This window comes from Symphalangus syndactylus, chromosome 6, assembly GCF_028878055.3.
Source record: "Symphalangus syndactylus isolate Jambi chromosome 6, NHGRI_mSymSyn1-v2.1_pri, whole genome shotgun sequence".
NCBI classification, from domain to species: Eukaryota; Metazoa; Chordata; class Mammalia; order Primates; family Hylobatidae; genus Symphalangus; species Symphalangus syndactylus.
The window spans coordinates 47,910,420-47,935,757 of record NC_072428.2 but is presented as its reverse complement, the minus strand read 5'-3'; the positions used below and the strand labels follow the sequence as shown (position 1 = coordinate 47,935,757).

The following is a 25,338-nucleotide window of genomic DNA, read 5'->3' as shown; positions in this document are numbered from 1 at the left end:
TTTTATATACATATATTAGTAAGTGAAATGGATAGTTTTCCTTTGTCATAATGTCTTGGTCTAGTTTTGTATCCTGCAGTTTAGAAGGTATAGTCTTCGGATAAATTAGGAAAATTTTTCTCTTTTGAGGGGTAGAAGAAGAGTTATAAGTTTAAGATGAAAGTATGGTAGAACTCTAAAATCATTTGGGCCTGGTGTTTTGCTTGTAGAAGATTTTGAACTATTGCTTCAATTTATTTAATTATTACAAGACAATTCAAGTTTTCTATTTATTAAGACTGTCTCGTATAACTATATTTTTCTAGGAAAAGAATGGTTTTCATTTTGACTGAGTTGCAGAAGTATTTGCATACACCTAGTAGTATTACCTAGTAGTATTCTCTTATCTTTCTAATCTCTCCTTTATCTATGGCTATATTCCCTTTTCCATATGTAAGATTTTTTTTTCTCTCTTTCTTTTTTTTTTGAGACAGGGTCTCACATTGTCACCCAGGCTGGAGTGCAATAATGCAATCACGAGTCACTGCAGCCTCCACTCTCCTAGACTCAGGTAATCCTCCCACCTCAGCCTTTCAAGTAGCTGAGACTACTAATAAAAATCAGCCGGGCACGGACCACCATGCCCAGCTGATTTTTTAAATTTTTTATAGGGAGAGGGTCTCACTATGTTGTCCAGGCTTGTCTCAAACTCCTGGACTCACGCAATCCACCCGCCTTGGCCTCCCAAAGTGCTGGGATTATAGGCATGAGCCACCATGCCCAGCCTGTTTTCTGTTTCTTTCTTAATTTTACCAAAGATTTATTTATTCTGTTTTTTTTTTCAAAGAACCAAATATTGACCTTGTTGATCTTTTCTATTCTACCTTTGTGTTCTATTTAGTTGATTTTCGCTCTTAGTTTGATCTTTCCTACTACTTTATTTGGTTTTACTGTTAAAATTCTGAAATTTTTAGATATCATTAATTTTCTGTATTTCTCCTTTTCTAATATAAATATTAAACTTCTACTGAAGTACATGTTTGCTGTATCCTCCAAGTTTTGGTATGTTGTATTTTCATTATCATTCAGTTCTAGGAATTTAAATTCTTTCTTATTAGGGTTTATTCTTTAACTTATGAGTTGTTTAGAAGCATGTGATTTCTTTTCCAGGTATATGCAGATATTTAATCTTGTTGTTTACTGGCTTTTAACTGCGTATTATTAGAGAACATGATCTGTGTTAACTTTATTAAGGCTTCCTTGCTTCACAGCCTAGGACAAGACCAATTTTGGTAAATATTCCACATGTGCTTGTGAACATGTACATTCTCTAATTAGAGAACTGTGTATGTGTCTACTAGAATAAGCTTGTTGTATTATTAAAATCATCCATATATTTTTGTTTCTTTGTTTCATATATCAGTAGTTGAGAGAAGTGCATTACAATCTCCTACTATAATGGATTTGCCAATTTCTCCATGCAATGTTGTCAATTTTTGATACATAGTTAAGGTTATTTTATTAGCTGCATACATCATTAAAATTACTATATAATCTTTTTGAGTTGAATCTTTGATCCTTATAAAGTGACCTTCTTTATCACTTAATGATGATTTGTTTGTGTTAAGGTATATATTTTTTTATTATACTTTAAGTTTTAGGGTACATGTGCACAACGTGCAGGTTTGTTACATATGTATACATGTGCCATGTTGGTGTGCTGCACCCATTAACTCGTCATTTAACATTAGGCATATCGTCTAATGCTATCCCTTCCCCCTTCCCCCACCCCACAACAGGCCCCAGTGTGTGATGTTCCCCTTCCTGTGTCCATGTGTTCTCATTGTTCAATTCCTACCTATGAGTGAGAACATGTGGTATTTGGTTTTTTGATCTTGCAATAGTTTGCTGAGAATGATGGCTTCCAACTTTATCCATGTCCCTACAAAGGACATGAACTCATCATTTTTTATGACTGCATAGTATTCCATGGTGTATATGTGCCACATTTTCTTAATCCAGTCTATCATTGTTGGACATCTGGGTTGGTTCCAAGTCTTTGCTATTGTGAGTAGTGCCACAATAAACATATGTGTGCATGTGTCTTTATAGCAGCATGATTTATAATCCTTTGGGTATATACCCAGTAATGGGATGGCTGGGTCAAATGGTAATTCTAATTCTAGATCCCTGAGGAATCACCACACTGACTTCCACAATGGTTGAACTAGTTTACAGTCCCACCAACAGTGTAAAAGTGTTCCTATTTCTCCACATCCTCTCCAGCACCTGTTGTTTCCTGACTTTTTAATGATCGCCATTCTAACTGGTGTGAGATGGTATCTCACTGTGGTTTTGATTTGCATTTCTCTGATGGCCAGTGATGATGAACATTTTCTCACATGTCTTTTGGCTGAATAAATGTCTTCTTTTGAGAAGTGTCTGTTCATATCCTTTGCCCACTTTTCGATGGGGTTGTTTGTTTTTTTCTTGTAAATTTGTTTGAATTCATTGTAGATTCTGGATATTAGCCCTTTGTCAGATGAGTAGATTGCAAAAATTTTCTCCCATTCTGTAGGTTGCCTATTCACCTGATGGTAGTTTCTTTTGCTGCGCAGAAGCTCTTTAGTTTAATCAGATCCCATTTGTCAATTTTGGCTTTTGTTGCCATTGCTTTTGGTGTTTTAGACATGAAGTCCTTGCCCATGCCTATGTCCTGAATGGTATTGCCTAGGTTTTCTTCTAGGGTTTTTATAGTTTTAGGTCTAACATTTAAGTCTTTAATCCATCTTGAATTAATTTTTGTATAAGGTGTAAGGAAGGGATCCAGTTTCAGCTTTCTACATATGGCTTAGCCAGTTTTCCCAGCACCATTTATTAAATAGGGAATCCTTTCCCCATTTCTTGTTGTTGTCAGGTTTGTCAAAGATCAGATAGTTGTAGGTATGTGGCATTATTTCTGCGGGCTCTGTTCTGTTCCATTGGTCTATATCTCTGTTTTGGTACCAGTACCATGCTGTTTTGGTTACTGTAGCCTTATAGTACAGTTTGAAGTCCGGTAGTGTGATGCCTCCAACTTTGTTCTTTTGGCTTAGGATTGTCTTGGCAATGCGGGCTCTTTTTTGGTTCCATATGAACTTTAAAGTAGTTTTTTCCAATTCTGTGAAGAAAGTCATTGGTAGGTGTTAAGATATATTTAATTGGCATTAATTCCATTATACAGGTTTTCTTTGTTAGTGTTTGCCTGATATGTCCTTTTCCATTCTTTGTGTTTCAATATTTCCATGGCTTTATGCTTCAAATATGCTTCTTATAAATAGCAGAGAGCTAGATTATTTATTTATTTATTTATTTATTTATTTTATTTTATTTTTTTTTTATTATACTTTAGGGTCTTAGGGTACATGTGCACAATGTGCAGGTTTGTTACATATGTATCCATGTGCCATGTTGATTTCCTGCACCCATTAACTCGTCATTTAGCATTAGGTGTATCTCCTAATGCTGTCCCTCCCCCCTCCCCACACCCCACAACAGTCCCCGGAGCGTGATGTTCCCCTTCCTGTGTCCATGAGTTCTCATTGTTCAATTCCCACCTATGAGTGAGAACATGCGATGTTTGGTTTTTTGTCCTTGCGATAGTTTACTGAGAATGATGTTTTCCAGTTTCATCCATGTCCCTACAAAGGACACGAACTCATCATTTTTTATGGCTGCATAGTATTCCATGGTGTATATGTGCCACATTTTCTTAATCCAGTCTATCGTTGTTGGACATCTGGGTTGGTTCCAACTCTTTGCTATTGTGAATAGTGCCGCAATAAACATACGTGTGCATGTGTCTTTATAGCAGCATGATTTATAGTCCTTTGGGTATATACCCAGTAATGGGATGGCTGGGTCAAATGGTATTTCTAGTTCTAGATCCCTGAGGAATCGCCACACTGACTTCCACAATGGTTGAACTAGTTTACAGTCCCACCAACAGTGTAAAAGTGTTCCTATTTCTCCACATCCTCTCCAGCACCTGTTGTTTCCTGATTTTTTAATGATGGCCATTCTAACCGGTGTGAGATGGTATCTCACTGTGGTTTTGATTTGCATTTCTCTGATGGCCAGTGATGAGGAGCATTTCTTCATGTGTTTTTTGGCTGCATAAATGTCTTCTTTTGAGAAGTGTCTGTTCATGTCCTCTGCCCACTTTTTGATGGGGTTGTTTGTTTTCTTCTTGTAAATTTGTTTGAGTTCAATTAGACAATATATCTTTAAACAGGTATTTTAAACCAATGTACTTGTAATTATTTCTGTATTTGGACTTGTTTCTCCTATCAAAGCCTGTTATTGAAAAGGGAAAAGTTCCCTCATCCCCTTCGCAGGGCATGCAGTGGGGGGTTTGGCTTGCTTCTTCTGTGTCCCGCCGCTCAAACCTCTAGAGGGAGCATGCAGATGGGCAGATGTGGGGTTCCAACCCCAAGGCAGCATCTAGAGGTGAATGTTACAGCTCCTGAAGCCCCAGTGGGTGTGTGTTACAGGGTGTTCTTTTAGTTTAGCTGTCTATAGGTGGCTTGTGTTAGTCAGTCCAATTAGACCCCCTGCCTTATCACAAGGACAGAGGGCTTTCTGTATCCCAGGGTTTCTCGCCTTGGTGTACTGGAAGAATCTGATCACACGTGGGCTTGGAGAATGAGTGCAAGGTTTTATTGAGTGGAGGTTCTCAGCAGATGGATGGGGAGCCAGAAGGGAGATGGAGTGGGAAGGTGGTTTTCCCCTTAAGTCAGGCAGCTCAGCAGCCTGGGCTCTCCTCCAACTGCCCTGGCCAAACTCCGTGTTGTTCTGCTGGTGGATGGCTTGCAGGCCTGCTGGCTTTATGCCGCGGAGTGATTCTCGATGTCCAGCTGCTTGTGCATTTGCCTGCTAGCGTCTCGGGGTTTTTATAGGCCCAGGATGGGGGCATGGCAGGCTGGGGTGGTCTTGGAAAATGCAACATTTAGGCAGGAAAACAGAAATGCCTATCCTCACCTGGGTCTGTGGGCACATGCCCAGGGGTGGAGCCCTAGCCAGGGACTATGCTGTCCTCTACCTACCTTGGCCTCCCAAGGTGCTGGGATTATAGGCGTGAGCCACCATGCCCAGCCTGTTTTCTCTATTTCTGTCTTAATTTTTCCAAAAATGTATTTATTTTGTTGGTTTTTTCAAAGAACCAAATACTGACCTTGTTGATCTTTTCTATTTTACCTTTGTGTTCTATTTAGTTGATTTTCACTCTTAGTTTCATCTTTCCTACTACTTTATTTGGGTTTACTCTGTTAAAATTCTGGAATGTTAAGTTAGATACCATTAATTTTCAGTCCCTGCCCCCTTCCATATCATTGTTATTTCAGTTTCTCCCACTCTTTATATGTTTTTCATTCCTTCCTACTTTAAAAATCTGATGCCTCCATATTTTCCTTCAGCACACTTTCATGTGCTGCTCCCATGCCCTTGCCCCCTTCCCAGTACTCGTCATGTGGATATTATCATGAATTTTAATTCTGGGTTATTATGATTATGTTTTCTCTTCTTCTTTGGTTTTGTGTTTTGTTTTTGTATTTTTTGATATCAGCAAACTCTACCAAGATATTTAAAGACAATTGCTACACATGGCTCCTGTGGCATCTCCTGGATTTGTTTTTCCTCCTCTGTAAGTACTTCTACTATGTGTTTTAACTCTTGTGGCAAACCCTCTGAGCTCTTGTATATTTGAAAATATCTTAATCATTCCCTTTAATATGAATAACAATTTGAATGGACATAAAATTTTAACTTTAAAGTTATTTTTCCCTTAATACATTTAACATATTACTCTGGTTATTCTTGCATCCAATGTTGCTGCTGAAAAGTAGCATGTCAATGTGATTCTTGTTCTTTTTTATATGATCTGCTCATTCTCTCTGGGAGCTTTTAGAATTTTTCTTTTTGATGTTTTAAAATTTCATGTCTATTTGTCAGTTTTTTTCTTCTCTCTTATTGGGTAGTCTATCATCTCTTTAAAGCTAAGGCCTTTCTTTAATTCTGATGAATTTATCCCCATTATTTCTTAAAAGATTTCCTCCTCCCCCGTTTTATTTTCTTAACCTGAGACTCTTATTAGATGGATTTGGGCACTTTTACTTTTAACTCCATATATCTTTTCTTTTATATTTTCAACTTATTTATCCTCTCCTGCTTCCTTCTGTATAAAGTTCTACAATCTGATCATCTAATTTTAAAATTCATTCTTTAGTTGTATCTACTATGTATCCTACATCACTGCATTCTATATTTCAACTATTATATTTTTCATACCTACTTGGTTCTGTTTTTATTTCTTATTCTTGCTTCATATTATCAGCATCTTCCCTTATCTCTCTTAGTATGTTCACTTTGTTAATTTTTAAATTCTAGGACTGTGTATTCTAAATTCTCTTCTAATGGTGTTTGAAACTTGGCCTCTAAGCTCCTGTTTCCCAGGAAGCATTGGCACCCCAGAAGACAAGGCATGGATCTAGAGCCAGTCCCGGCCCTTAGCCTTGGGAGATCAAGGAAGAGTATGGGGAATAACCTTGGACACCAAAAACCTGCCCCACTAAGCAACTCCTCAGTTCAGGGTTTCACACTTACCCACCTCCTCCCACCAGGAGAAATAATCTGATGAGGAGGCACTCCTGAAGTACACCAAAAGTATCACCCAGCAGTCCTAGAGTTTGGAGGCCAAGAGGTAAGAAGTCAATGCCTACAACGAGTTAATTCCCACACATTTTCCTTGGCTTCTCATTCAGGCAGGGCTTCAGTGCTGTTCCAATTTTATTACTTCAGACCCTTGTGAGGGGATAAGTAAGCATTGGTGTCCCAAAGCAAATGACAAGAGGAAAAAGGGGAAACTGGGATATTTTGTGTTTCTATTTTAATTTCCTGCCTTGGCTGCAGCCTCACCCACTATCCACACCAGCTCAAGCTATCCCTTTATTTTGCCAGGGATTTCTCACTCTTCTCTGAATCCTGGTATCATGAGGTTTCTCTCTAAAGTTACTTCAGGTTTAATCTTCAGAGAAGACACAGTATCTTGGCAGGAACCAGAGTATCCTCCAGCAGGCCCTTAACTGAGTGGTCTTGAAACGTAACTCAAACAGCTGTGATGAACTGCATGACACTACTATGTCAGAACTCCTTCCGTTCCTATCCACTTATTTATATAAGGTTCTCAGTGTCTATAAAAACTAAAAACAATATAATATTGCTGAACATTGTCTCATTCTAACAATAGAAATATTCAATCATGTATGAATGAACTAACTGGGAGGAAGCAGCCCTATCCATCCACTAAAGCATTTCCAATATAATATTGTTATGTTTAGGAATTCTAAAAAATTATAATCATGTTCTCTTGATTGATTATATATTACTGATAATAATCATAATGAAAAGTCATTCTTAAATAATTTTTAGAAATTATAGAGCCTTAGAGTCCCAGGAAATAAAAAAAAATTTAAATATAAATTTGAACTTTTTTTGTAAAATGAGACAAATTATAGGTGATTAATAAAATCCATTCAAGCAAAAATATTATTACATTAGGATAAAATTCTGTGGAAGAAGTAGAATAGAAAAATAGAAACACAAATTCAAAGAGAAGAATGAATAACCTAGTTTCTGTTAAAGAAGAACTTGTTCATAAATATCTAAAAATGAATGAAATGGATATCCCATATGGGTAAAAAACTGATATTAGCTTTATTTTTAATTACAAATGTTTATGTGAGAAATTATATCCCTTGCAATTAATTACATTTATGGTGAAAATTTTTAAAGTTCAACCTAAAAATATCTGAGAAGACTCGTCATTTTTCAAAATTCTTTTTTGTTATAATTCAAGCATAAAAGTTTGAACAGATTGTTCCAAAAACACTTCATTCTTGTTCCAATCTACAAAACCAGCACTTCTAGACTTTAATTTTGTCTCATATCATTTTCCTAGTCACCTAAGAAGCAGTTTTGATTGCTCTTACTCTCTTACCTAACACTTCTACTTAGTTACAAAATTATGTTTTCTTTCTCAGGTCTTCTTTCTCCCCTCTTCTCTGTTCCCACTCACTGCCCTAGTTCCAGTCTTCATTATCTCACCCCAGTCCTACTTCAATTCTCCGGTTTCTGCTTGCCCCCATGACAACCATATCACACACTGTTGCCAGACAACTCTTACTGAAGTTCTGTCTGTCCTGGCCAACAATGCATCCACCAACCCACTAACTGATAGAGTCTCAAACACTTGGCTACTTGTTCCCAACCTGTTCCAATACTCATCTTGTTTCTATTTAACTCCTGACTCTTGGTTCACCTCCTTGTTAAGACCCTGCTTCCACCCTTTAGCCACTACCTGTGTATATGGGCTCCCTCAAGACCTTCGACTCCAATTTATTCCTAGGGCTCTTCCTAGATTCAGCTATCTGAGATTCAGACTATCTCAGGCAAGATACTCTATTCGAGTTCTGCCCTCAGAATCTAGTCACTATCTCTGGCCAACAGACCTCATCCAAGTCCACTCACATAATGCTCCAAGGGTGAGAGGGACAAAAGAGAAAACTCACACAAGCACAGCAGCAATCATGGCACTTGAGTGCCTTTCAGTAGTAAGTCATTGCCAAATGAATCAAATGTAAACTCTTAGGGTCTAGAGCAAAATAGCTCTAACCTTCCTTTTCAATGTAATTTCCCACTATTCTCCTATATGCCTTCTATGGTTATAGAAAAAAAGGAACTACAAATTATTCTCTGAATATACTTCATATTTTTTCTATCTTTATGCCTTTGAAAAGTTATTTCTATCTAGAATTCTCTTACCTTCCTTACCCTGACTCCTACATGAATTTCTATTTTTACCCACTTTTTTAAAAGCCAGATCACATATTACCTCCACCCTTAAGTAATTTTCATAATCCCCTAAAGCAGGGGTGTCCAATCTTTTGGCTTCCCTGGTCCACACTGGAAGAAGAATTGTCTTAGGCCACACATAAAATACACTAACACTAACGACAGCTGAAGAGCAAAAAAAAGAAAAATAGTAATAATAAATCTCATAAAGTTTTAAGAAAGTTTACGAGTTTGTGCTGGGCTGTAAGTTGGACAAGCTTGCTTAAAACTAATAGCTCTCTTCTTGGAAATTTAGTAGTAGTTGTTGTAGTACATTTACATCCTTGTTGATCTATCATTCTCTACCTGTGTTTTTGTTTTAAACCCTCTACTAGGCTGTGGGCAACCTGTGGGCAGGGACCATGCCAGACTGATCATTGTGTCCTCCAAAGCACATAGTAGTTATCCAATAAATATTTGTTGAATTATTGAGTATATACCAATAATTGAATACTGAGTAAATCCCCAAGTGTCCTGGCTCATGAGCTTTTCCTTAACATAATTTTTTTTTTTTTGAGATGGAGTCTTGCTCTGTTGCCCAGGCTGGAGTGCAGTGGTGCGATCTTGGCTCACTGCAACCTCCGCCTCCTGGGTTCAAGCGATTCTCCTGCTTCAGCCTCCCAAGTAGCTGGGACTACCGGCACCCGCCACCACGCCTGGCTAACTTTTGTATTTTTAGTAGAGATGGGGTTTCACTATATTGGCCAGGCTGATCGCAAACTCCTGACCTTGTGATCCGCCTGCCTCGGCCTGCCAAAGTGCTGGAATTACAAGCGTGACCCACCATGCCCAGACTCCTTAACATAATTTTTACAGAAAGCTTCATTAGAGACTCAAAAATATATTCATATACATAAGATAATTCAGAATGTATGAATAACTACATATAGTAAAATAAAGGTAAGAGTTAACATACTTAGGATGAAAATATACAGAAGGAAAAAATAACAGCCAACAGTTAGGTATCAGAAAATTTCCATCCTCTTATATAGAGTATATATGTTAAAGCTAAAGGTCAAAAGCCAGTGATCAAAACCCAAATAATAATACATAAATTAATGAACAAAGGCCCTGTTCATACATTAGGAAAGACTGTTCTGAAATTAGTCCCTACACCTTGACTACAAAGTGCTTTTGCAAGGTTGTGACTACAAAGCAAAGTACAGACTTACTTGTGGTAAATTAATTACTCAAGGAGAGGAACTGTTTTATTCATCTTTGTACCCCTCTAGTACCTGATGGATTAAATAAAATGATACTTGCTACAATCAGTATAGACATTTGAGTGATTGATGTCCTATTTAAAATAAGCCACGTGGCAAGATTGATGTACTTTAACAATATTAATAATTTCTTTAAGAGCATACAACTGTTCTTTACTACCTATGGAATGAAGTTAAAATTGTAACCATGGTTCAAGTCCACTCACGATTTTCCTTTTTTTCTTAGTCTCACAATTTTCTTTCCTTTTCTGGTCTCATTTCTCATTTCTTTCCTTCAAGCTTCTTATCTGCCAGTCAAATTAAACTTTCTGACCTCATACTTACTTGCCTCCATACCTCTGGTCATTTTGTAATTTCTTAAGTCATTTATCATTTTCTTCCTTGCATTGAATCTTATACATAGGTTGTCTTCCTTACTAAATTGTAAGTTCCTTATGTCAGAGACCATGTCTTATGTGGCTTTAACTATATTTTATACCTAGCACCTAGTACCTAGTAGGGGCACACGTGCGTGCACACACAATGTGTTGAAGGAATTAATGTTTGGATACCATTAAAGCTCAAACTACATTACGGCAAGACATAAAAGAAAAACTGACTTCCTTAATTTATAGCAGTGGCTTTTAAATATAAGTGGTCAGAAGAAATACCTGGGAAACTTGTTAAAAATGTAAATTCTTTGTGTTATTTGTCACCAGGAGACTTGAAGGAATATCAAGGCAATTACCTAATAAGAAGCAATTAACTCCTAAACCACAGTTGGCAGTAAAAGGAAACAAGGAAGAAATGAATGAAAGAAAAGAACCAGCATACTACCGGCCATTAGAGTCAAACTCTTCCTTTGCAAAAAAGTCATTTATTGGGTATTTTTCCTTACATCTAACCTCTGATTTTTTAAATCAGGATGACAATATGTATGTGTTTATTTGAAATTCCATTCCCTTAAATGTACAAGAGAAATAGTTATTTTTCTTAGACTACTTTTCAGATATTTACCACATTTCAAAATGCACAGTACATAAGCTAAACCATAGAAACTTTTTACAGAAAAATGTTACTATGTGTTAGGTATTACAAAAGGTAAGCTCTGGTTACAAAGCAGCAGGGCACTGAGAGAATTACATATTTTCTTTAGATTACTTCAAACAGGGGATATGAATCATAGAAAGTAAGACTTCAAGTGGTTAAGAAGAGTTTTGCCTTTCAGAAGTTTGTAAAATGCCAGTATTCTAAATTTCATCCACTGAATTCCTTAGGACAATCCGATATAGTACACAATATCTGTCACTTCTCTATCCATTTGGCAAAGACTTCATAGAGACAAATGTTACAGAGGCTCAAAAATGGAGACTACTAGAAAAATGACCAAAGCCAGAAATAAAGTTGTGCTAATTAGAAAACAAATAATTAAATGGCCCAACCCGAATGTTGTGTGATGCTGAAAAGAGATAAATTTCTAAGGCACACCATCTGTTTTACAGTTTATTTTGCTGTACTACAAACCTACTCAATATAGTTCTGCAGTGATCTAGCTGCTAACTCATTTGCACAATTACTTTAGGCCAGAAATAATTATTGCACAGAATCCTTTGAGAGAGCAACACATTCATGGAAGAGGGCAAATATAATTCATTCTTGGGTAAAGACTATTTTTAGCCCTTAAAGAAAAAAAATGTTATTCAAAGAAATGATTAGAAATTTCCAAAGGAAAATTAGATAATTTAAAAGGAGAGTGATATCACTATATATTTATGTATCTAAATTTATCTGAGGTTCTTAATGTTTTAGTGCCTAAAGACATATTGCTGGGGCCTCTTCTATCTGTATTTTCTTCCTTATTTATCTCTTCAGCCCAATGGCTTTATGTGGTGTTTGTATACTCATGATTCTCAAATTTATATCTTCATCTTAAATCTTTCCAGTTTCAAACTTATATATTCAATTATCTGTTTGATATCGCCACTTGGATGCCACATAAGCATTGCAAACTGATCCTATCTAATATAGAACTCTTGATTCACCATCCGTGTCCCAGAAATAAATCTATTTCTCCTACAGTCTTCCATATCTCAGTAAATGGCACCAACATCCAACCAGTTGTTAGAATAAAATCTAGATGTCATCCTTATTTCCTCTCTTATCCTCATTCTTCATCTAATCCATCATCAAATCCTATCAATTATACCTCTAAAATATATCTCACATTTTTCTCTTCATCTCTATTGCTACCACCCTATCCAAGTCACTATTATCTCTCAACAGTACTACTTCAACATCTATCTAATTCCCTATTTCCAAGCCACTCGCTACCTCAATAATCAGAGTGATCTTTTAAGAATATCATCGGCTGGGTATTGTGGTTCACACCTGTAATCCCAGCACTTTGGGAGGCCGAGCTGGGCAGATCACGAGGCCAAGAGATCGAGACCATCCTGGCCAACATGGTGAAATCCTGTGTCTACTAAAAATACAAAAATTTGCTGGGCGTGGTGGTGCATGCCTTTAGTCCCAGCTACTCAGGAGTCTGAGGCAGGAGAATCGCTTGAACCCAGGAGGCAGAGGTTGCAGTGAGCTGACATTGTGCCACTGCACTCCAGCCTGGCAACAGAGCGAGACTCCGTCTCAAAAAAAAAAAAAAAAGATTATCATATGCTAATTTACATTTTAAATGTAATTATATCATGTATCCCCAATACCTAACAAAGTGTCTAGCAAATAATAGATCTACAATTTTTAATAGATGAATACTCTCTAGTAATATTCCCATATATCTCTAATAATTTCTAATCTCAGTTCTCAGAAAAATTTCTGAGATACCTAAAGACCTATCCACTTACTGAATCATTCACTCATTCAGCAATTGTTTGGGTATTGTATTAATTGAAATTAGGTCCAGCTGCACACTGTATCTTAAAGATGACAGAAGTCTGTTTCCTGTTCATATAAAAAATTCTGGAGGTAGGCAGTGAAGGATTGACATGGCAGCTCTGTGAGCTACTATTATGGTTTCTTGCATCTTGTTGCTCTGCCATTTCCAGATTCCACTTTATAATCTAATACGGCTACTCAAACTCACATCTGCATCTACCAGGAAAGAGGAAGGACATGAGAAACGCCATATCAGCTCCATTTAAGGACACTTCCCAGAAATTGCACCCACTTCAACTTGCATCTCACTGACCATCACGATAACTAGCAAAGAACACTGGGGAAGAGCCTTTTAACTGGACAGCAATGTTTCCAACTAAAAGTCAGGATCCTTATTATTATAGAAGGAGAAGAATAAAAATTGAGGGATAAGCAGTAGCTTTTTCCAAAGTTCCTGTTGTGACAGGTAATGTTCGGGTGCAGGGATACGAAGATCAGTAAGACACAAGGTCTATGCTTGAAGCATTAGTCTAATGGCAGAAAACAATATGTAAATAAATAAAATTCCGAACCAGAAGACTGCCACTGTTTGGAGATCATGGCTTTTCTGAGTCCCCAAAGATTTTCTACACCCCAAGAGCTGAAAGAGAGGAGAGTGGTTCCAGTGTTTTACATCACTGAACTATACAGACTGTTTCAATTTTCCACAGCTATAATATTGGACATTTTTCAGCTCTGTTCTATTGGACATGATACTTTCATGACACTGAGCAAAGATCATTTAAGCTTCTATAAATATATATAAACAACTGTGACAACAGTTCTAATAGTTTGAAAATGCCCATTTTCAGAAATTTGTCAAGACTCAACGTTTTTTAATTTGACAGAAAATCAAACTAATTGACTGTTTTAAGACTATACGGAAAACTCCAAGACAAAATAAAAAGAAATGAGCAATGGTAGCATGTCAGAAAGAAAAAAGTAATATTGTAACTTACTGTTAACCACTGGTTATCTAGCAGTTCCTTAGCTGTGATTCTGTGAGCAGGGTCTACTTTCATGAGTTGTTTCAAAACACTTTTAGCTAAAAATAAGAAAAAAATCCTGGAAAATCTTGTTTATTTTAACTACAATTAATAGCATACAATTTACAATTTTTTAGGATTAGGTCAGTATAACAGGAAAGAAAGATGCCAAGTATACAATAAAAATCATCAGTATAAATGCCTAATAAATATAGTTTAAAGCCTAAAGTGAAGTTTTATTGCCTGGATTACCTAGTTTAATGGTCTATAGTAAACATTAGCTAGATGATCAGCAAATTTCCTCTTTAACTTTTACTATGTATTTTCCACTTTTGAAAGTTTTGATGATTAACAATCACAGTGAAGATATCGCTATTTCCACAAGTAAATAGTGGTCATTTCCACAAGTAAATTTAATGACTAAACAGAGATTTAAAACATTTTAACCACTAGCCAACTTTCTTATGTTACTTATATTAGCTTTAGTAAATAATAACGCATCTATACTTACCACAGTCACTTATGGAATTCCAGACTGGATTTTCAAAATGTAGTTCTCCTTTTCTTATTAACTCAAAAAGCTTCTCTTCTGAGCTTGCCAAAAAGGGTGGTTCTCCACATAATCTGCAACAAAGGCAGTCACTTTGTTTAAATTTTTTTAAATAATAAAAATAAGGCTATTAAAATTAAGTTTCCATAGGACTTGGAAGTAGTGTTGCTTCATATTTAAGGAAAGGATGGGAAGAGATGGGTACCTCCCTGGAAGTAAAAATGGAAACAACAGGGTTTTCCAAGATCAGTGCTAGGCTCTTAGTTCAACATTGAGAGGAAGGATCTGGTAGAGGAAGTAAGCAAGTATACACTGAAACCTCCAGATCAGCAAATGACCCAAAGCTCTTGCAGGTGGGGAAACACTAAGCTTAAATGTGGTTAAAATACGGGAAGGTGAGTGCAAGTGTACAATAATAGTGGTAGTTAATAAAGGAGATACACTTTGGAGTGAGCAACAGGAAGGTAATACCTTAAGGAACATAATGCGAATTGACTCAACTGAAAAATACAATGAATTATCAGGGTCTAACTAGTTACCAAAGTCTGATAACCACCTAAGGCTTTTATCCATAGTAAAATACTATACAAATGTTAGTAATAACAAAAATAAACCAAGACTAACCCTCGGAATTTCTTCTTTTTATTTTTTGAGATGGAGTCTCACTCCGTCTCCCAGGCTGGAATGCAGTGGTGCAATCTCGGCTCACTGCAACTTCCACCTCCTGGATTCAAGCCATTTTCCTGCCTCAGCCTCCCGAGTAGCAGGGATTACAGGCATGCGCCATCTCGCCCGGCTCATTTTTGTATTTTTAGTAGAGATAGGGTTTCACCATGTTGGCCAGGCTGGCCTCAAACTTCTGACCTCAAGTCATCCACCTGCCTTGGCCTCCCAAAGTGCTGGGATTACAAGCATGCATCAACACGCCCAGCCCTAACCCTCGGAATTTCTATAGGATCTAAGTCAATGCCAAAAAGCCATTAAAATGGACACAACTCTTCAGAAATTGTACACGTAATGAAAAGGGTCTGAATGTGGAAAAATCAGACAATAATTTGACCCTTCGGCCTGAAAGGGTGAAAGCTAAGTATACATAATGACCAACATCAGTAAAACCATGAGCAGTGTGTATAAAGTAAACATGGGCTTGTTTTCACATTCTGTAATACAGAAACAATGTACCTTTAGACTCTTAACAGAACATGGCAAGCCTATAAAGCTATTACTTCAATAAGTGATCTAGGTCAGAACTACAAGAACAAGCTTAAAAGCTGAGTTCAATTCTTCATAACACAATATCAACAAATGTCAGCCATCCTCATTACTGTCAACTCCAACATCTGAGGGCAGTCCTATAGATAACAACCAGATTTGTCCAATGACAACCAGACAGATGAAATTAGATTCATCACAGGGGCAACTCTGTGTCTATTCTTCAACTCTCAGGAATATATTTTTATACTTCATTGATGAAAGAATAAAATGGCATAATTTCATTATACTTCCCAAACTGCTGGTCTACACTGTACATAAGTATAATAATCTCTACGTCTTTTAACAGTTACATTTTTACTAATTTTCTGTATATTTTTCTTTAATTATTTAAAAATCTAACTCATGAACATTTTCTGAATAAGTCAAAACTTGATTTGTTCATAGTAATGATGATGATTATGATGACTTTTGTGGGGGGAAAAGTTGCTTTCATCCTAGTGATTTATCAAACTAGAACAGACAATAGAGCTTTTTCATTTACCAATAGGTTCTTACTAAGTATTTATCAGTATCATATTGTTCTGCAAACTCTTATTTTAATACTTTTTATCTCTCTAGCTCATTCTGATTTCCTGTGTCTCATCCTATTCGCCTTGCTATTGTTCAGTTTTAAAATGCAATTTAAAAAGCTATCGAAAACAAAACAGCCAGAAAAATGGCCTTCTGGACAATTATTATCTATTAAAACAGTGCAGGCCAGCAAAGGCCTAGTTCATTGAGCCTGTTATCAACCAGTGATACGCACATCCACCAATTTCTTAGCTGCCTCTGCGTTGCCTGACTAGCATGCAACTATAGCTTAAGGGCTACATCTTAAAAAATTCACTTTTTTTCTGTTCTTTGCAATTTTACTTACATAAAAATGTATCTAATGGTTGGTCAATCAGCAGCATACAAAATTTTATGACAGCAATTTCCTGCACATCAGAAAAGGGAATCCAAGACATGAAAAATATCTCTTAAAGTCTTCCTACTATTTTGTGGCATTCATAGAAATCAAAACAGCAGAGGAAAATAACTACAAAGAATATTTACTTATGCTAATTTCACCTTGAGAAAGTATGTTATCACCATCTGATTAAATAGAAATGAATCAGAGGTAACTGATAAACAAGAAAATAAACCCCCTGGAGAAGGTAATATGTAATATGTTTGTGCTCTTGATTAAGGAAATTATAACACCACTGGGCTCAGACAGATAAATGAATAGGCACTGATTAGCTAAGTAAGAGTCTACTGTAAAGAGAAGACAACGTCATTATGATGATATGCAGTCACACTCTGAAGCAGAAAAATTAAAATTATATTTCTAAGAAAGAGAAAGATATTTAAGATATAATACATTCACTTTCCTTAACACCAAGTTCAAACTAAGAAGGCAGCAAACACTACATGAATTGCATAATATTAGATTATATATAGGATGTTTGACTCATGCTTTCTAGAAAGTCTTGAGAGTATAAAAGACTAATTTAAAAGTTATATTTTAATTAAAGACTAAGGCTCAGAATTTTTGCACTATGATTTTAATCAGCACAAAACGATGATCAAAAACTTTTTGAATACTTTTATACTTTATGTAATCTAAGCAACGATGTGTGTTGACCGGCTGAGTTACAGCTACAATCACATCACCCAATTTCTACTGCCTGTGTATTCCATTTCACAGAACAGTGAAAAGGTAACTACTGTGATGTCAATATTTAGAAATGATCTGGAAGAGGCAGTGCATAGTGAAATCTTCAATATGACCATAAAACTAATGTTGCATCAACATAAAAATGTTCAGCAAGAGGCAGAAGAATGGTCACTAACTTTTTAGAACACCTCTTAGAAAATTCACTTTAATTCAATTTAACAAACATATTGAGCACTGAATGTATGTCTATTATACCAGATACCAGGAGTGCAAAGATGAATAATCTAAGGTCTCTGTCCTCCATGGAATTTAGAACAAGGAAAACAGATACAATATATATAATATTATAATATAGTTTTTAAAAGCTTTATAAGAATACATAAAAGGGAACAATGAATTCTACCGGATTTACACATGTGCAAACCTTCCTGGTTAAATGTTCCTATTTTATTATTTTTTCTTTCAACATTACTGTTTTGCATGATACCTTAAAATCTTTTGTGGAGCATGAGAGAGTATATACTTAATAAATGTAGGAACTCTGCTATGGTGGGGTAAAGTAGGAGTAGAGAAATAGAAGGCCTTAATGTTTGAGCTGGGTCCACCCAGGAGAGAATCTTATAGAGAAAAAGAATACACGCATACTCATACACACCCCAGAGGCATATGACACAGGGTGTGTCTGAGTATTGAAATGTGACCTGGAATCATCACAGCACAGTGTAGGTGCACAGGAATATATATCCAGCCCCAAACTGGAAAGGCATGCTGGAATCAGGTCATGAAAGACCTGCTCTGCTATGCCATGCCATGCCATGCCATGCCAAGATGCTCTGATACTTCTCTGTATACAAATACATATATATATATATATACACAAATACATATATATATACACAAATACATATATATATATACAAATACATATATATATGTACAAATACATATATATATCAGAGGCTTTTATATATCTATCAGAGGCTTTTAATCAGGAAAGCAGTATGATCAGATTTGTGATTTGAAAAGACACCCCTGGCAGCAACGTGAAGGACAAACTGGGGAGGGTGACCAGAAGTAGGGAGAACAGTCAGAAAGACCCTGCAATAGTCTAGAAAAGGAATCATGAGGAGAAAAGATACAGGTGAAGAAAAATCAAAGAATAGGTAAGGATATTTCAAAGGAAAAATGAGCAGGACATGGAGTTTGACTGAATCTTGAGAATGAGAGAGAAGGAAGAAGAAGAATGACTGAAAGCTCCAGCAGCATTAAGGGAACTGGGAACTGTAGAATGCTCCCTAGATACTGAATGGCCCTCTGCCTAGTTAGTGCCCACTCCCACCTATGCTCTGCCTGTATGGGTAGAACAAGTGCCAGGCCACAGTACCTCCCTACACCTGATAAGCTATAAGTGAACCTCATGAGAAAACACAAAGAAGCTTTTGGTTTGTAGCAAAGGATACAGAAGGTGTTAAGATTTTTCATTTTGCTCAGATCATATTGTTGCATTTATAGATCAATGAAAACCAAAGCTGAAAGTTATAAATTTACAGTATTAAAAAATACCTCAGGGATGTATACCTGACAACTAATAAGAGAGCTTTTAGAATGATCTCCCAATTGGTTTTTAAATCACTTTTTAAAAATATATATTAGTTTTAATTTAAAGTCTATATCATTCTACTGTTAGAAACTATCCACTCATCTTAAAGTGTACATTTAGCAGGCTACTTACAACATGTACATTATGACGCCTATGCTCCAAATGTCACACTGCTGGCTATAGTCGTGGGCATTGATAACTTCAGGAGCTGCCAAACAAGCAGATATAAAATAATATTAATAATACAATAAATGTCTTTTAAATGCTTAAACACAAAGCATGAAAAATGTGCTGATGTGCTGTAATTTATTCCCCCATAGGGAAAAGAGAACCAACAGCAGATGTTAAATGAATAATGCACAGGCCTTAACAATTGATGTCACTGTATCCTCATTCCTACCATTTAGCTTCTAATGGAACAATGGTGTAAACTGTATAACTAAATGCACTACCCTTTATTTCTTTACATTGTTTAGAAATGATTTTGCAAAGATTCTGTAGTTATAGTGGAAGACAACAATATCCCAGCCCTTTCCACAAAATAGAATTCAATATATGCCTTAAGTAGATGTAACATAATGCAAGCCCAATATGTGGAAATCTGGATTCACAGAAAAACTAAGGTACGTGGTTATAAATCACTTTAGTAAAATAATAATAGCATCACTCCTATAACAGAATATGAACTATTTTCTGCATTTTTAAATAAGAAAGCCAAGACAAAGAGAGTGCTCCTATAAAACTGGATCAAAAAGCCAACTAGTCACAGGACATAGACTATACTAAATATGTGTGTGTGTGTGTGTGTGTGTGTATATGTGTGTATTTTTTTGAGACAGGGTGTCACTCTGTTGTCCAGGCTGGAGTGCAGTGGCATGATCATAGTTCACTGCAGCCTCAAACTACTAGGTTCAAGGTATCATCCTGCCGCAGCCTCCTGAGTAGCTAGGACTACAGGTGCATACCATCATGCCTGGCTAATTGTTTTTTAAAAATTATTTTAGAGATGGGGTCTTGCTGTGTTGCTCAGGCTGGCCTCAAACTCCTGGCCTCAAGTGATCCTCCCACCTCAGCCTCCTGAATAGCTGGAATTAGTGGTGTAAGACACCACACTCAGCTGGCTGCCTTTTTGACATTGCAGGAACAGGTCTATTGTACCTCGACAGCTATGAATCAGATATATTTAAGAAAAAATAAAAATAAAATAGTTATAAGCAGAAAAATAAAATATATGTATATATTTCAATAGAACTTTAAAATTTATAAAGTACTTTTGCATAAATTGTTACTTGTATAAAGAATGTTAAGAATTCTGTGAGATAGGTATGTAAGCATTTGACTCCCTTTGCTAATGAGGAAACTACGTTTCAGGTATATTAAGTGACTTGCCTAATGTTACACAGCTGCAGAGTGCCTCCTATGCAAAAGGTGCATTTTTACTTTAGAAAAGTTTCAATCTCTCCCACCTACACATACCTACACCTACACACCTACACACACACACACACACACACACTTTTATAACTACTAAAAGCAAATGGAATTTCATTTCCTCCTTTTTCCTCTGCCTAGTGTTAAAGAAATGAAAGGCAACAAAAAGGGGTCAAAAGATTAAACAGAAGAAAGAATGTACAGATTACTAACACTGAGCAATCTGTCTCCAAATGATTGAAAATTAACTAATATTTTCCTTTAAGCCATTATTTGTATTCGTTAACTCTACTTAAAATCTTTAAATATGGAATTTTTAAAGTTCCAGTTGCTCTATGGCCACATGTCTATGACAAGGGCAAATTCTGTGACTGGATTCAGTGAACGATTTCCACACTGGTGCAGCACACAGCAGGGGACAGGAATTCCTGGTCCTTGCTCTTTCAGAGTCATCTTAATTATCAGGGGCATTTCGATTTGCACTGTCATCCCAGCCCTCATAGGGATGCAGAGGCCAGAGTAACTGCCAAGAAGCCATTTAGGAAGTCAGCAAAGCTCCACAAACCATCTGTCTTCTCTCTTGTTCTCTCACTTGTTATCAGTGTAGACAACTAATAAGGAGGCATAAAACTCAGGGTGCTTGAATATATTTTCCCTATGTAATTACAGACCAGATGTCTTTTGCCAACAGGGGGATATGAACAGAATCTAAAGTAGCCTTTTCCCAAATAAGATAAAACAATTTCAAAACTTTATGCATCTAGCAAACAAAAAAGCAGTGAATTAGGTATACTCTTCAGCAATAAAAATGAATAAACTACTGATACAACAACATGGATAAGTCTCAAAATCATGATGTAAGACAAAAGAAGAAGACAGACACAAAAGAGTATGTACTGTATGATTCAATTTATATAAACTTCTAGATACGCAAAACTGAGCTGTGGTGATAGAAATCATCAGTGGTTATGGGTGGGGGATTGACTGAAAAGGACACAAATGAACTTTCTGGGGTGACAGAAATGTTCTATGACTTGAACATAATGGGGTAGTGATTATACTAGTGCATGCATTTGTCAAAACTTAAAATTTGTGCATCCTATTGCAAGTAAACTATATTCCTAAAAAGCTGATTTTTAAAAATCCACTAAAAATACAAAAACAATGTGTCAAAGACCTATCTTGGTGAATGACTCTCTTAGAGATCAACAGAAGTGGCAAGCAAAAATACACTAACAATATGGAAGATCTGAATCACAAAAATATCACATTTCATTTAATAAGCACACACAGAAATTTTTATGCTCAACAAACCAGGTATACATACATATTTTTAAAATATCCAATGCATCATTTGCAAAAGCTGATCATGTGTTCAACCACAAAGAAAATTCCTAAAAGTTGAAAACCTTTAAGACGCAATCACCTACCACAATAAAGAAAACCAGACAGATAAACCAAAAGGCTAGGACAACTAACATGCATTGCATGCGTTTCAAACACATTTCAACCACCTGGAAAAATTCTAAAAACACTTATAAATAAATTTTCAATTAAAGAAGACTAAAATTAAAATTATAGTATATCAAGAGATTAATCACAATTAGAACACCGTATGGCAAAAAAAAAAAAAAAAAGTCAAGGTACTCAGAGGAAAATATACAGCCTCCAATGCATTTCATAGAAAATAAGCCTGATAATAAATACGTATTCAACTTAGGAAGTTATAATAAAAAACAAACCACTAGCCACAGCGGCTCATGCCTATAATCCCAGCACTTTGGGAGGCCAACACAGGAGGATTGCTTGAACCCAGGAGTTTGAGATCAGCTGGGGTATGAGACCTCACCTCTACTAAAAATTAAAAAGAAAAAAGTTATCCGGGAATGGTGGCACATGCCTGTGCTCCTGGCTCCTGGGGAGGCTGAGGTGGGAGGAACGCTTGAGCCTAGGAGGCTGAGGCTGCAGTAAGCCGTGACTGCACTACTGCACCCCAGCCTAAGCAACAGAGGGAGGCCCTGTCTCAAAAAAATTAAATGAAATAAACAAGCCAACCAAAATAAAGCACAAAGAAGGAATTCAGAAAAATAAAAGCAGAAATTAATGAAAAAGCAAACCAAATAACAATTAGATATGAGCTGGTTCTTGAAAAGCCCCTTGGGAGCTTTATTTATTATTTATTAACTGTCCTAACAACTAACAAATTTGATCTAGATAAAATTATTAGTATTACAAAGAGCTAAAATTCAGGCCTAAGTGCTAGACACTGCTAAGCACTTTATATATTTTTTCTCATTTAATTCTCATGTCAATCTGATTAAAAAAACTATTGTCTTCTAAACACTTCCTATCACCCTTCCTTTTTTTTTGTACTCAGCACTTTGCTCTAAAACATCAGATTTATAAAAATCTTGTTTAATGTTTGTGCCACAAGAATGTTAAGTTCCATGTAGGCAAAACATTTTTATGTTTTGTTCACTGTTGTATTTTTAATACCTAGAACAATGTCTGACACTAAGTAGGTCCTCAAAAAATTTTTTAGAAATGAGTGACATAATTCCTATTATATATATAGAAACTGTGATAAGAGCAGATAATAAGTGCATATTGAATTTATAGGAGGATATAACTGCAGGTACACAGGAGAATATGAAAATAATAAGTAAACATAATATGCATATTTATGTCAATGAAACTTAAATCTCAATAAAAGAAACAATTTTCTAGAAAAACATAAACTATCAAAATGATTCAAGAAAATGCAGAAAACTTGGATAATTTAGTATAAATTGAAAAAATAATAGAAACTTTATCCCCGAAAAAGTAACAGAACCAAAAAATTTAAGAGGAAATTTCAAACTATTATTAGATAATTTTTATTATCTAAAAGGTTCATTTTTTGGTTCCATATGAACTTTAGTTTTTTCCAATTCTGTGAAGAAAGCCAATGGTAGCTTGATGGGGATAGCACGAAATCTATAAATTACTTTGGACACTATGGCGATTTTCACGATATTGATTCTTCCTATCCATGAGCATGGAATGTTTTTCCATTTGTGTCCTCTCTTATTTCCTTGAGCAGTGGTTTGTTGTTCTCCTTGAAGAGGTCCTTTACATCCCTTGTAAGTTGGATTCCTAGGTATTTTATTCTCTTTGTAGCAATTGTGAATGAGAGTTCCCTCGATTTGGCTCTCTGTCTGTTATTGGTGTATAGGAATGCTTGTGATTTTTGCACATTGATTTTGTATCCTGAGACTTTGCTGAAGTTGCTTATCAGCTTAAGGAGATTTGGGACTGAGACAATGGGGTTTTCTAGATATACAATCATGTCATCTGCAAACAGAGACAATTTGACTTCCTCTCTTCCTATTTGGATACCCTTTATTTCTTTCTCTTGCCTGCCTGCCCTGACCAGAACTTCCAATACTATGTTGAATAGGAGTGGTGAGAGAGGGCATCCTTGTCTTGTGCCAGTTTTCAAAGGGAATGCTTCCAGCTTTTGCCCATTCTGTATGATATGGGCTGTGGGTGTGTCATAAATAGCTCTTATTATTTTGAGATACGTTCCATCAATATCTAGTTTATTCAGAGTTTTTCACATGAAGAGTTGTTGAATTTTATCAAAGGCCTTTTCTGCATCTATTGAGATAATCATGTGGTTTTTGTCTTTGGTTCTGTTTATGTGGTGGATTACGTTTACTGATTTGCGTATGTTGAACCAGCCTTGCATCCCAGAGACGAGGCTGACTTGATTGTGGTGGATAAGCTTTTTGATGTGCTGCTGGATTCAGTTTGCCAGTATTTTATTGAGGATTTTTGCATCACTGTTCATCAGGGATATTGGTCTGAAATTTTCGCTTTTTGTTGTGTCTCTGCCAGGTTTTGGTATCAGGATGCTGCTGGCCTCATAAAATGAGTTAGGGAGGAGTCCCTCTTTCTATTGTTTGGAATAGTTTCAGAAGGAATGGTACCAGCTCCTCCTTGTACCTCTGGTAGAATTCGGCTGTGAATCCGTCTGGTCCTGGGCTTTTTTTGGTTGGTAGACTATTAATTACTGCCTCAATTTCAGAATTTGTTATTGGTGTATTCGGGGATTCGACTCCTTCCTGGTTTAGTCTTGGGAGGGTGTATGTGTCCAGAAATTTATCCATTTCTTCTAGATTTTCTACGTTATTTGTGTAGAGGTGTTTATAGTATTCTCTGATGGTAGTTTGTATTTCTGTGGGATCAGTGCTGATATCCCCTTTATCATTTTTTATTGTGTCTATTTGATTCTTCTCTTTTTTCTTTATTAGTCTGGCTAGCAGTCTATCTATTTTGTTAATGTTTTCAGAAAAACCAGCTCCTGGATTCATTGATTGTTTGAAGGGTTTTTCGTGTCCCTATCTCCTTGGGTTCTGCTCTGAACTTAGTTATTTCTTGTCTTCTGCTAGCTTTTGAATGTTTGCTCTTGCTTCTCTAGTTCTTTTAATTGTGATGTTAGGGTGTCGATTTTAGATCTTCCCCACTTTCTCCTATAGCCAAGACAATCTTAAGCAAAAAGAACAAAGCTGGAGGCATCACACTACCTGACTTCAAACTATACTACAAGGCCACAGTAACCAAAACAGCCTGGTACTGGTACCAAAACAGATGTATAGACCAATGGAACAGAACAGAGGCCTCAGAAATAACACCACATATCTACAACAATCTGATCTTTCACAAATCTGATAGAAACAAGCAATGGGGAAAGGATTCCCTATTTAATAAACAATGTTGGGAAAACTGGCTAGCCATATGCAGAAAACTGAAACTGGACTCCTTCCTTACACCTTATACAA

General features: G+C 36.3%; 1 protein-coding gene across 21 annotated transcripts in view; it reads right to left on the bottom strand.

The window, feature by feature from the left end:
* The window catches only part of STK33 (serine/threonine kinase 33), a 229,170-nt gene that overhangs the window by 47,483 nt on the left and 156,349 nt on the right, over window positions 1-25,338 (bottom strand). For 20 of the 21 annotated variants that reach the window (XM_055282515.2, XM_063641139.1, XM_063641134.1 and 17 more), the window contains 3 exons: window positions 19,217-19,292; window positions 14,532-14,644; window positions 13,994-14,079 (listed from right to left, as the gene is read on the bottom strand). In XM_055282515.2, the coding sequence (XP_055138490.1) occupies window positions 13,994-14,079; window positions 14,532-14,644; window positions 19,217-19,292 (275 nt within the window). Of the gene's footprint in view, window positions 1-12,547; window positions 12,749-13,993; window positions 14,080-14,531; window positions 14,645-19,216; window positions 19,293-25,338 lie in introns of those variants that run through there. The other variant, XM_063641138.1, reaches the window with a different exon arrangement.